Source organism: Natator depressus, chromosome 28 (assembly GCF_965152275.1).
Source record: "Natator depressus isolate rNatDep1 chromosome 28, rNatDep2.hap1, whole genome shotgun sequence".
NCBI classification, from domain to species: Eukaryota; Metazoa; Chordata; order Testudines; family Cheloniidae; genus Natator; species Natator depressus.
Genome location: NC_134261.1, coordinates 12,907,401 through 12,919,767, shown reverse-complemented (window position 1 = coordinate 12,919,767; position 12,367 = coordinate 12,907,401). Strand labels below are relative to the sequence as shown.

General features: G+C 47.2%; 2 protein-coding genes across 5 annotated transcripts in view; one reads left to right on the top strand and one right to left on the bottom strand.

Annotated features, from left to right (window-relative positions):
* The window catches only part of LOC141978920 (uncharacterized), a 32,133-nt gene extending 20,611 nt beyond the window's left edge, over positions 1 to 11,522 (top strand). For 3 of the 4 annotated variants that reach the window (XM_074941305.1, XM_074941303.1, XM_074941304.1), the window contains exons 2-5: positions 2,480 to 2,562; positions 3,591 to 3,717; positions 8,103 to 8,216; positions 8,587 to 11,522. In XM_074941305.1, coding sequence (XP_074797406.1) covers positions 2,539 to 2,562; positions 3,591 to 3,717; positions 8,103 to 8,216; positions 8,587 to 9,701 — 1,380 coding nt within the window. In that variant the 5' untranslated portion in view covers positions 2,480 to 2,538 and the 3' untranslated portion in view covers positions 9,702 to 11,522. Of the gene's footprint in view, positions 1 to 2,479; positions 2,563 to 3,590; positions 3,718 to 5,734; positions 5,996 to 8,102; positions 8,217 to 8,586 lie in introns of those variants that run through there. The other variant, XM_074941306.1, reaches the window with a different exon arrangement.
* The window catches only part of LOC141978936 (zinc finger protein 19-like), a 31,037-nt gene that overhangs the window by 11,026 nt on the left and 7,644 nt on the right, over positions 1 to 12,367 (bottom strand). Inside the window, exons 6-7 of the mRNA XM_074941337.1 lie at positions 5,285 to 5,984; positions 4,823 to 4,959 (exon numbers count right to left, since the gene is read on the bottom strand). The gene's annotated coding sequence lies outside the window, so the exon portion shown is untranslated. The remainder of the gene's footprint in view (positions 1 to 4,822; positions 4,960 to 5,284; positions 5,985 to 12,367) is intronic.

The window sequence follows — 12,367 nt, the reverse complement described above, 5'->3', positions numbered from 1 at the left end:
TCCGTTCTTGGAGTGCTGTCTGGGACGCTGACCAGCTTCCTGCTCCCCAGGCCACCCCATATCTACTCCATGTGCCAGGCTCATGGCAGCCCCCAGTGAGAAGACATCCAGCCCATCAAACTGGTGCCAAACTCCTGGGCCTTGGGCCTTCTGGGCTGCACCTCTGTGAGTCCAATTTCTCCCTGCTCCAGGGGTGCTCCAGGGGTGTGCCCTTCTAGTGTGTCAGGCTCAACCCTCTGGCTGAGGCCTTGGGACACTTTGTTCCTCTCTCGGGTACCAGGTGAAACTGCAAAAGAGCCAACTGCTGGCAAACAAGGGTAAATAAAGGAACAAAAAAGAAAAGAAAAAGGGGAAAACAACTGTGTGAAGTCAAGAGCAGAACAACAGTCTTTTGTCTTCTTTAACATCCCATAATTGTAATAGTTTAACATCCCGTAACATCCCGTGTCGATGGGTCTTAATGCTTTAATGGGTCTTTAATGCTGTCTGTTGCCAATCAGCACTTCACATAGTTAAAGTCTCTGTCCTGCCTGGTGATTTACATAGCCACAGAAGCTCACAATGCAACTGGTTCAGTTGTTCACAGACATCCTGGAAGGGCATAACGTGGGGGGTCCCGTGTGGATCAGTTCTGGATCCGGTTCTGTTCAATATCTTCATCAATAATTTAGATAATGGCATAGAGAGTACACTTACAAAGTTTGTGGATGATACCAAGCTGGGAAGGTTTGCAAGTGCTTTGGAGGACAGGATTAAAATTCAAAATGATCTGGACAGACTGGAGAAATGGTCTGAAGTAAATAGGACGAAATTCAATAAGGACAAATGCAAAGTACTTCATTTAGGAAGGAACAATGAGTTGCACACATGCAAAAATGGGAAATGACTGCTTAGGAAGGAGTACTGTGGAAAGGGATCAGGGGGTCATAGTGGACCACAAGCTTAATATGAGTCAACAGTGTAACACTGTTGAGAAAAAAAAAAAAAGAAAAAGAAAAAAAAAGCAAACATCATCTGGGATGTATTAGGAGGAGTGTTGTAAGCAAGAGATGAGAAATAATTATTCCACTGTACTCCACACTGATTAGGCCTCAACTGGAGTATTGTGTCCAGTTCTGGGAGCCACATTTCAGGATAGATGTAGACAAATTGGAGAAATTCCAGAGAGGAGCAACAGAAATGATTAAAGGTCTAAAAAACATGACCTATGAGGGAAGATTGGAACAAAATGGGCTTATTAAGTCTGGAGAAGAGAAGACTGAGAGGGGACATGATCACAGTTTTCAAGTACATAAAAGGTCATTACAAGGAGGAGGGAGAAAAATTGTTCTTCTTAACCTCTGAGGATAGGACAAGAAGCAATGTGCTTAAATTGCAGCAAAGGAGGTTTAGGTGGGAAATTAGGAAAACCTTCCTGTCAGGGTGGTTAAGCACTGGAATAATTTGCCTAGGGCCGTTGTGGAAACTCCATCATTGGAGATTTTTAAGAGCAGGTTAGAAAACTCCTGTCAGAGATGATCTGGATAATACTTTGTCCTGCCATGAGTCCAGAGGACTGGACTAGATGACCTCTCACGGTTCCTTCTTGTCCGATGATTCTATGATACTCAGATATTATTCCAGGCAGCAACTCACAAGCATTCAATAAAGTCTAAACACTAAACACATTCTTCTAATTCTAATACCTGTTTTAACAATTCTAACACAGGTGAGCCAGACTGATTCCAGCTTAGCCTTTGTCCATGTTCAATTAAGATTTGGGGGCTTTTGCAAGAGCTAACACCTCAACTGTCAGAGTCACAGGCAGGATGGGCAAGGATGGTGTCTCTAGCCTCTGTTTGCCAGAAGCTGGGAATGGGTGACAGGGGATGGATCACTTGATGATTCCCTGCTCTGTTCATTCCCTCTGAAGCACCTGGCATTGGCCACTGAGCTAGATGGACCATTGGTCTGATGCAGTGGGCTGTTCTTATGTTCACAGTCTCTATCAGGAGTATCTACTCCTTTCGACTCACTGGGGAGCCACAGAAAGAAACAAGGTGTGCTGAGGCAAGAAAGCCCAGTCTCAGAGCCCCAGGATTCACGCTTGCCAAAAGCTAAAACTAGGCCCATCCCATGAAAGGGGGCACTCCCAGGAGAGACTGTATAAAGGCTTGAGCATCAAACAACTTTGTAAACCTGAGACAGCTGCCTTGGGAACAATGACAGGAAGAATCCCCCAAAGTGACTCCTTTGATTCTGCTTTTCTCTGGCCTTTGGTTCAGAGACTCTGTTACTGGAAATGTTTCACCATGTCTCAGGGGGTTACACCCTGGTGGGAGGGGGCTAGGCCTGTACTGGAATAAGGTCACTTTGTGCTTCACAGTGTGGCAGAACCTAGAATGTCTATTAGCAGGGAAAAATCCTGGGGGGAATCGGCATGTGGAATGGACAAAAACCCTGTCTGATTTCTCTCACGTTGCCCTTCTCACCCTGGCAGGCTACAGAATAACGTCCACGTTTCACCCCAGATCGTCCCCATCTCCCAGCGGGAAGGAAATGGCTTCAATGGAGCTGGCTCAGGTAAGGGATTATGAGGGAGCTGGTGGTGGGTCCTCCTTGGAGGGAGAGGAGCAGTAAATGCATAGGAGGGTGGGAGCTGCTAGGAGTGGTGGGAGGCAGTCTGGTGGGCTTCTGGGAACCGCTGTGCCCTCTAACCATCAGGCCAGGCTGGCCCTTCTCACACTGCTTTGCTGGAGATTCAGCCAGCCTCTCCAAGTCCTATTATCACCCAACACGACAGCAGGTGGCAGCATGCACCCAACTAAGCTACCTGAGTGCTTTACCTAAGCCACTCAAGGACAGATAGAAGACAACAGCCAATTTCCCAGCTCCCCAACCTTGCACACCTGCTGTAGTATAAATCCAGAATTATTTCCTCGTATTGTGCACAGGGATCTGTACAATGTGAGCTCATTAATATAGTGACCTTCCCCTTGATATGGAAAAAATATGCACAACAAGCTTGAGCTAACCAAGCTGGGATTTTCCCCAGACATATCACTCAAAATACACTGGTTCAGATAAAGCATAAAAGAAATTTATTAACTACAGAAAGATTTTAAGTGACTGCCATTGTTAGGATTCATTTTGTACTTAATATACTTTTAATAACTTCCTTCTTATTTTCATTGATTGGTCGTTGATTTCTGATAGCTTCCCTTACCAATTTTCTATAATTCTGACCTTCTAACTTATATTCTTTACTATTGACTTCCCCTTTCTTCCATATATTTTATTGGGAGAGTGTTGGGATTCCTACCAAGGGTCTGTCTCTGGGCACTGCTGGAGGCTCCATGTCCTATAATCAAGCTCTGGCTGGTAGGATGTGATAACTGTGAAAACCCTGCCTCCATCTGTCAGCTGGGAGACACACAGGTTCTCTCTTTCTACCCTCATCTGAGGCCTCCTGGCTGCTTAAGCAAGGTGGGGGTGGGACTCTGTTAACATGTGCCTCCCGGAGCTTCCATTTACCTGGTGCTGCTGTTCCCTGAATAGTGGGGCTGTGAGTGGGGCAGCAGGTACTGAGTGTTGGACTCTTGGTCTTTCAGGGGCCGGTGACTTTTGAGGAGGTGGCTGTATATTTTACCAGGGAAGAGGGGGCTCTGCTGGACCCCCCTCAGAGAGCCCTCTACAGAGAAGTCATGCAGGAGAACTATGAGACGGTGGTCTTGCTGGGTAAGGAGTCCTGTCCCTTGGTTATTAGAAGCTGTGGGATCTCTAAAGAACCTGAGTAGTAATAACTTTATACCTTTATTTATCATACAAGTTTTGACAAGTTTCCTTGCCCCCCGTTTGTTGCCTTATCTCCCACCCACTAGTATAATTTTTGGACATGTGCCTTTTTGGTGTCGTCAGTCATTTTAAAATTGCATTTAATGTATCCTTATTGGCTACATTAATAACTACATTAATAACTGTAGCTTTCTTGCCTTTTCCTCATTTTAAGAGGAAAATATGCTGCCTGTAGAATTCTAAATTGAGTAAATAGGTGTATGGCTCATGCATGGCTTGTGTGACTGTCAGATGAGCTCCTCTTTTGATAGGAGAGCGTATAAAGTTGCCATTCAGGACTCCACGGGTGAAGGGATAACAGAGCTGTGGGAGGGGAGGAGAAGGGGGGGAGTAGATAATTCTGGGGTACCAGGACACGGGAAGGGTGTGTGCAGGGTTAAAGCTAAGAAGCAGCAGGGAGGGATGAGGTAGTGAGAGATGAGGAGGGAACACAAGAAGCTCCCAAGGTGCCGGGAGGTGGTGCCAGCTGAGAGTAATGGGAAGAAGGGGAGGGGAATGTGGAGGAAGGGCACCCAGGAAGTGGGCTGGGTGGGTCAGTGGGATGGAGGAGAGGTCTGGGGATCTAGAGCTGTGAGGGATCCCAGACCTTTAACCCCAAATCCCTGCCCAGGCCTTGTTGATTTAGAGCCTACACTCCAGTTTTATTTCTGTTTAGTTTCACTTCATGATACATTTTCCCCCCAAATATTATTATTGTAACTCTTAAGCTCCCTCCACCACTTATTCACCCCTCCCCTACCATAGAACCTCCCCATCTCTATGCACAGCGACCCTGGCCACCGATCCCCAGTCCTTGCTGCACTCCTCCCTCCCATAGCAGGGCCCCTACCCAGGCACAAATGGGCACTTTGTTGATGATGTCACAGGCTGGTAGTGTAGCCGGTACAAGTATTACACCTATAAGATTATGTATTGGGGTGTGTAGGCTGCATGGTCGTCCCTCCTTATCACTCTCTGAGGGAGACCAAGCCTCCTCACTGTCACATACCTGTAAAGGTGAGGTCAAAAGGAGGGAATTAGCGGCATTTAGTGTCCCATCCTTCCAGCCAGGCAGAGCAATAGACAAGTCTATGAGCCCCAGGCCCTCGGTCCAGGCACGGCAGCAAACAGTTAGTAAAATCTGACCTGCAATGAGGGCAGAGTGGTTAAGCATTCTGCAAGCCCAGGTAAAATCGAGCACCAGCACAGTCTAGGGGCTCAGGGAAGGGTGAGCACTAACAGAGGCCTCCTTGGCTAATATGGGGAGGCTGCCACCCCAGGAGTGGGACGGCAGGGGGACATGGGCCCAGCCGACTCCACCACGTCCCAGCCCAGGTCCCTAGCAGTGGTGGAATGGTCATCCATTGTGGGGATCTGCCCCACAACATGCTCACCTAGAATTAGGCCCGCACTTAACCAGATGGTTGTCTAGTTCCCCCAGGCTACTTTCCACATCCCCTGGGTTTGGTACCTCTATTACATGGGGGTCCTCTGTCTTCTCGGGCAGCTCTGGCAAGTCCTCAGGTAGCATCCCCAGTAGATCCTCAGCATCTCGGTCAGCCAGCAGCCCGGAGAGATTTGGCCAGTCCCCAGGCAGCAGCCCAAGCAGCTGCTTAGTCTCTCGGTTGGCCAACAGCCTGGGGAGATCTGGCCAGCCCTCAGCCCAGTGGGGATCCTCTTCAGGTTCCAGCAGCCAGTGGGATGCATCTGTCTCCCTTGGCAGCTCTTGCCCAACTGAACTGCAGGACCCGCCTTTTGTACTTCTGCTTCCTGTCCGCCCTTCTGCTTCTGGCATGGCAGATGTGGCTCTTCTGGTTCTGCCCGCCACGGGATGTGTTGCGGTCCTTCCCTGTTACTCTCTGAATGTGGCCACACCTCCTTGTTACAGGCTACTCAAAGTTAATGGAGGAGATTAAATTTGGTGAAACACACAGGGAAACTTGATTTAATACAGACAGTTATAATTGAAATCATAAGCAAGGATCAATGTACATAATGATTAGAGTAAGATAATTATAGGGAAGAGAGTCCTGCATTGTTCATACTCACCATCTTGCATTGTGCATACTTACAACTTACAGACATCATTGGAAACAAAGATCGAAGGGCAGGTGAGCCCATGAGAAGGGAGGTGCTGATTCAGTTTACACTGTCTCAGGAACCCAACAAACCTGAAAAAATGGTAACTGGGTGAGGTATTTTATGCCCTTCCTTATGGTAATAGTACAGATATATATGATATTTTCTCCTTTACCCTGATTATGATAATGTCACTAGTTGCCCCTATCCATATGTGGCCTTTGGTTCATCACATCTGTCACCTTGCCATCACATTTTTCACTTTGCTGGTGTGTTCTACCTTTCCCACCATTCTGTGTTTTCTTGTCTGTTTAGACTTTAAATTCTTCAGGGCATGGACCATTTACTAGCCTGTGGTTTGTACCTAGCCTAGCACAGTGGGGATCCATTCTTAGGCCTTGTCTACACGACACAGTTTTGTTGACAAATGTCAGCTTCGTCGACAAAACAGTGGAGGTGTACATTCTGCAGCGCTCCTCCTGCTGTTTTAACTCGCCTGTTATGCCAACATAATAAAGCCACCTCAACAAGAGACATAGAACTTTTTTAGACGAAGTTAGAGCGGTGCAGAGTCAGTGTAGACACTGTGCTCTCTTATATCACCCTAAGTGGCCTCCAGGAGGTATCCCACAATGCCCATCATGACCGCTCTGGTCAGCAGTTTGAACTCTGCTGCCCTGCAGGTAGACAGGCATGCATCCCTCCCATTTAAAGCCCCAGGAAATTTTGAAATTCCTCTTCCTATTTGTTCGGTGTGGAGAGTTCTCATTGCAACTTCCGAACTGACCATGGCAGCTTTCCTCAGCAAATGCGCTCCTACCTGGAGTAGACTGGAATTGTTGGGTCTCTGAGGAGAGGAGGCTCTGCGGCTGCAGCTCCGATCCAGCCCTAGGTACTTTGATACCTACGGGCAGATTGCTCATGGCATGAAGGAGAAAGGCCGTGAAAGGGACATGCAGCTGGGCCATGCTAAGATCAAAGAGCTGAAGCAGGCCTACTGGAAGCAAGGGAGGCAAATCAGTGCTCTGGTGCAGCTCCACACACCTTCCATTTCCACAATGAGCTTCACGCCGTCCCAAAATTGGGATATGCATGCCATCTGTCGCCCCATCACGGTTAGGGAGTCCCGTTGCCAAAAAGACATCCACTATTTCCTGTTCATTGTTCAGAGTCACCGTCCTTCATAGCAGGAGGCAATCAATAGCCCTGCACACTTTTGCATCATCACAACCCCCACAGTGGACTTCCTAACTCCGAACTGATTTGCAACTGACTGATAGCAGTCTGGAATTGCCAGCTTCCACAAAGCAATCACCACTCGCTTCTCCACCTTGAGGGCAGCTCTCATTCTGATGTTCTCGCACTGCAGGGCAGGGGCCAGCTCCGCACACAGTTCCAGGAAGGTGGCTTTGTGCATCAGAAAATTCTGCACCCACGACTCATCATCCTATACATGCATAACGATGCGATCCCATCGCTCAGTGCTGGTTTCCTGAGCCCAAAAGCGATGGTCCACCATGTGCAGCTGCTCCAACATCAATCTTGAATTGTTTCTTTCCATGGCATGCTGCAGGGCAGGCACCACGGATTCACTTTCAGATTTGCAGCTCATGAAATACTGCAGGATCAGTGGCGTGTTCATGACACGCATCACAAAACTAAACAGCAGTGCAGGATCCATGCTTTTAGGCAGATATGGTGGGTGTACACTTTACATGGGTTGTTCAACTGAACTGGAAGCCCACAGAATGATGGGATGGAGAACACGGCATCATGGGAGAGTGAGCCCGCCCCCATGATGCACTGCAATCCATTCCCAGAACTCCTAGCTACAGAAGGCGGTGAGTTGCACAGTGGGATAGTTACCCACAGTGCACTGCTCGCTCTCTCGATGCTAGGGCACTGACTGTGGGCTCACTTCACGGACACAAGGAGTGCTGCATGAATGTGCACAAATGATGTAATGATGGTGGTTTATGATCATCAACGTAACTTAAGTCAACTTAACTCTGTAGTGTAGACAGTCTCACTTGACCCTTAGTCACAAAGGTAAATAAATATGGTTAATAATAATAATAACTCTCCTGCCACTTTGAGGCAAGAGATCTGGCCTTAGGATGTTACTGCTTAAAAATGAGCTTAGGGTTAATCTTTGTGACAAGTATCCCACAAATCTCAATGATCTGACTTCTTTTCTTTGCCTTGAGTAGGGTTTCCAGTTTCCAAACCTGATGTGATATTCCAGATGGAACGAGGGGAAGAGCCGTGGGTCCCAGACCTTCAGGGCTCTGAGAAAGAAGCGCTCCTGAGAGCTGCCAGCACAGGTGAGGAATTGGTTAAACCAACTCAAAAAGTGTCTGGGAATGCAAGAAATATTTGGGATGCCCTACAAAGACCTTGTGAGCTCTCCGAGTTGAGGATTGTTCCCAGCAGGTGTGGAATCTTTATGGCAGATGTCACTCAGGGCTTCCCTCCTATTCTGACTGACAACTGGCAGCAGGTTGCTCCATGATCTCGCTTTCCCCTGAGAGTTCTAGTGAGATGTGGACCCAGAACTGATCCCTTCCTCTCTTCTCTGGAGAAGAGATTGGGGAAAATCAGCTCCTGATAGGTTTGATCTCTCCCACAGATATTTTGGTTTATTGGCTCTTTTTTCCATTCCTCTCTCTGAGATTTCCTTTCTTTCTGGTGCAGGGAGTGACCTGTGTCTGGATTCTCTCTGTCTCCCATCAGGAGATGGTATGATGAGTGAGAATGAGGAGGATAATCCTCAGGAGGAAGATGCTGACCAAGTAAAACCACATGGAACATTATCAGGAAGATCCAAAGGGAATATTTGCAGGAACTGGGCACACCCAGAAAAAGCAAAGAGACAGCACAGGCCAGAGGAAAAGTTCAGTAGCCAGTCAGACCCTGATACACGTGAGAGAATCAACTCGGAAGAGACACACTACACATGCCATGAGTGTGAGAAAAGCTTCAATCACCGGTCTGCCTTCATAACACATCAGAGAATCCACACTGGAGAGCGACCCTACACCTGCCCTGAGTGTGGGAAACGCTTTAGGCATAGCTCAACCCTTATTAGACATCAGCGAATCCACACAGGAGAGACACCTTACATGTGCTCTGAGTGCGGGAAAAGCTTCAGTCACCGGTCTGCCTTTATAACACATCAGAGAATCCACACTGGAGAGCGACCCTACACCTGCCCTGAGTGCGGGAAAAGCTTCAGGCATAGCTCAGCTCTCATCACACATCAGAGAATCCACACGGGAGAGAGGCCCTACACATGCCTTGAGTGCGGGAAAAGCTTCAGTGATAGCTCTGGCCTTATCACACATCAGAGAATCCACACCGGTGCGACGCCCTACACGTGCCCTGAGTGCGGGAAAAGCTTCAGTCGGAGCTCAGCTGTTCTCACACATCAGAGAATCCACACTGGAGAGACACCTTACGTGTGCCCTGAGTGTGGGAAAAGTTTCAGTCAGAACTCAACCCTTCTTAGACATCAGAAAATCCACACCGGAGAGACACCCTACACGTGCCCTGAGTGCGGGAAAAGATTCAGTCGGAGCTCATACCTTATCACACATCAGAGAATCCACACCAGAGAGACGCCCTACACGTGCTCTGAGTGTGGGAAAAGCTTCAGTCAGAGATCAAACCTTATTAGACATCAGAAAATCCACGTGGGAGAGACACCCTACACTTGCCCTGAGTGTAGTAAAAGCTTCAGTCAGAGGTCAAACCTTATTAGACATCAGAAAATCCACATGGGAGAGAACTGTAATAAATGCCTTGACTAGGGCTGGCCAAAGATTTTTTTTTTTTTAAAGTCACATTTGTTAGTTCCCACATAGCGATCTTCGCACCATGTTCACCATGGCCTCTCAGCTCCCCCAGATCAGTTGTCTCCTTCTGCCTTTTGCAGCTCACCCCTCTTTGGGGTCAGTCCTGTGATCTTTTCTATCAACTCCTTTCCCTGTGAGTCGTAGGAGTGTGTGTCCCTCCTGCCAGGAATGTTAACCAGCTCCAGGTGGGGGAGAGAGGTTTGATCTGAACAAGCTACCTGGAGGCAAAAACTACCTGTGCCTTACATCCGCTAGGATTGTACGTGGAGTTAGCTACTCAAGTTAATAATCTTGGTGTACAAACACAACTAAAGTTGCAGTGCAGATGTCACCTGGGCGCAGTGGTTGGCATTAGCTTTTCCCTTGACCTGACCTAAACTCCATCAATTTTTCCTACTCTAAACAAACCCTGAGCATCACAGTTCTACTCTTACCCCATTTCAAAGCAATTGTCTATTTCCCCGTTTGGGGACAAATTGTCTCATTCCCAGTTCACTCTCATGTTGCTTCAGGTTGTGCTGGAGAGCAGAAATCTTTTCTATCATTTTCCTCACCTAAAATATATTGAACTATAACAAAGATCAGGAACAAGAGTAGGGAAAAAATGTCGTTTCACCCTCTGTAACATCAGAAGAAGATACGATGAGTCAGAGGGATTCACTCCTTCTCCGTAACTATCATAATCCCCCCTCAACCCAGCTTTAGTTTCTGTGTCAGCCATAATAGTGTTTATTCTCCCCAAATTCAACCTCTCTGCCTCCCAGAATGTCAGGTGTTCGCTGCTGTCTGTGCTAGGTGTCACACTTTGATTCTCCATCAGTCTCACTGGGGCTGGAGGTTCACGTGTCACAGTGCTGGAGGGGAAATATGAATGGATTGTTCTATGCTTTTAATCCCTGTTTCTGTCTATTGGCAAAGCTGCTTCTGACCTTTCTCCTGTTGATCTGGGAGTTTTGTGTACAGATGGGAAGGCTGGCTGTTTTTCCCCATTATGATGCTAAAGTTCTTGTAAATTACATGACTTGATAATAATAAGGTGGTGTTGGGTGAAGAAGGTTTAAATGCATCAGAGGAGAAATCAGTGTGAGATTCTGTTCTTATTAAAAAGAACAGGAGGACTTGTGGCACTTTAGAAACTAACAAATTTATTTGAGGATAAGCTTTCGTGAGCTACAGCTCACTTCATCGGATGCATACTGTGGATACAGACTAACACGGCTGCTACTCTGAATTCTGTTCTTATTGTGAATCATCAGATATAACCTGCTCTGGAATTTCATTTCATCTGAAACCAAAAGCGTCTTATTACTCCTGGGGGAATTCTGCACCACTGCACATGTGCAGAATTCATGTCTGTCACAGAATTTTTTTCCCTGCAGAAAATACATTCTGCCTGAGAAGTGTTGCAATTCCACCTTTTTCCCCGTCAGAGGCTAGTGTGGCATCAGAACAGCCAGAAGCATGAATGCACCCCGCTGTTCTGACACCACAGCAGCCTCTGGTGAGCAAAAGGTGAAATTGCAGCACTTCTCAGGCAGAAAGTATTTTCTTCAGGGAAAAAATTCTGTGTGCGAGCCGTAGTGCAGAATTCCCACAGGAGTAGATGTTAATCACAGCACCCTGCCCATTAAACCAGGTTAGGACAGAAGAGTGGGGCACACACGGCTGCTGCGGGGGGTCACAGACTGGGGTTCAGAATGGCTAGTGGGAGGACAAGACAGGGACACGGGATCAGGAGTTAGTGGGGAGACAGCATTGAGCCAGAGGCTAAATGGGAGTGGGGGTGCAAGGCCACATGGGGACAGGGGAGAGGGGCTGCAGGGACACATGGGGATGGGGCAGGGTGCAAGGACAGGGGCAAATGTGCCTGACTGAATGGGAGCAGCTTGAGGTCAGTCAGGGTCAGCATGGGGAAGGGTCTCCCTAACATTCCCTCCCTCTCCCCCCCAAATACCTGTTCCATACTTCTCCCACACACACAACAACCCTCCAAGTTCACTCCAGGCTCCTTCCCTTTCAGTTCCTCCATTACCCCTGACTCCCCCAAGCCTTTGCACTGCTTCTCAGGGGGTGGGAAATAAGTTTCTGTGTTGTTGCTTAAATGAAATACTCAAAGTTCTGTATTAATATGCCTAGTAAGGAACCTATTTGTCAGAAAAAATTACCAGAACTTTTTTTGTCAGTATTGTTACAGACATACTTGCTGATACGTATTTTGAAATAAATTACAAAAATAATTCAAATTGGCGTGATTATATTGTGTTATTTTGACAAATAAAATATGCAGAATTTTGCAGATTTTTTTTTTTTGGCTCAGAATTACTCCAGAAGTATCTTATGCCCCTCTGTGTTGTGGGTTTTTCTTTCCTGGATGCTATTTGGTTACATAATTGTAGACCAAGCTGGATGAGCAAGCATCTCAGAGAGATGATTAAGAAAAAGCAGAAAGCATTCAGGGAGTGCAAGATGGGAGAGATCAGCAAGGAAAGCTGCCTTATTGAGGTCAGAACACGTAGGGATAAAGTGAGACAGGCTAAAAGTCAAGTAGAGTTGGACCTTGCAAAGGGAATTAAAACCAATAGTAAAAGGTTCTATAGCCATATAAATAAGAAGAAAACGAA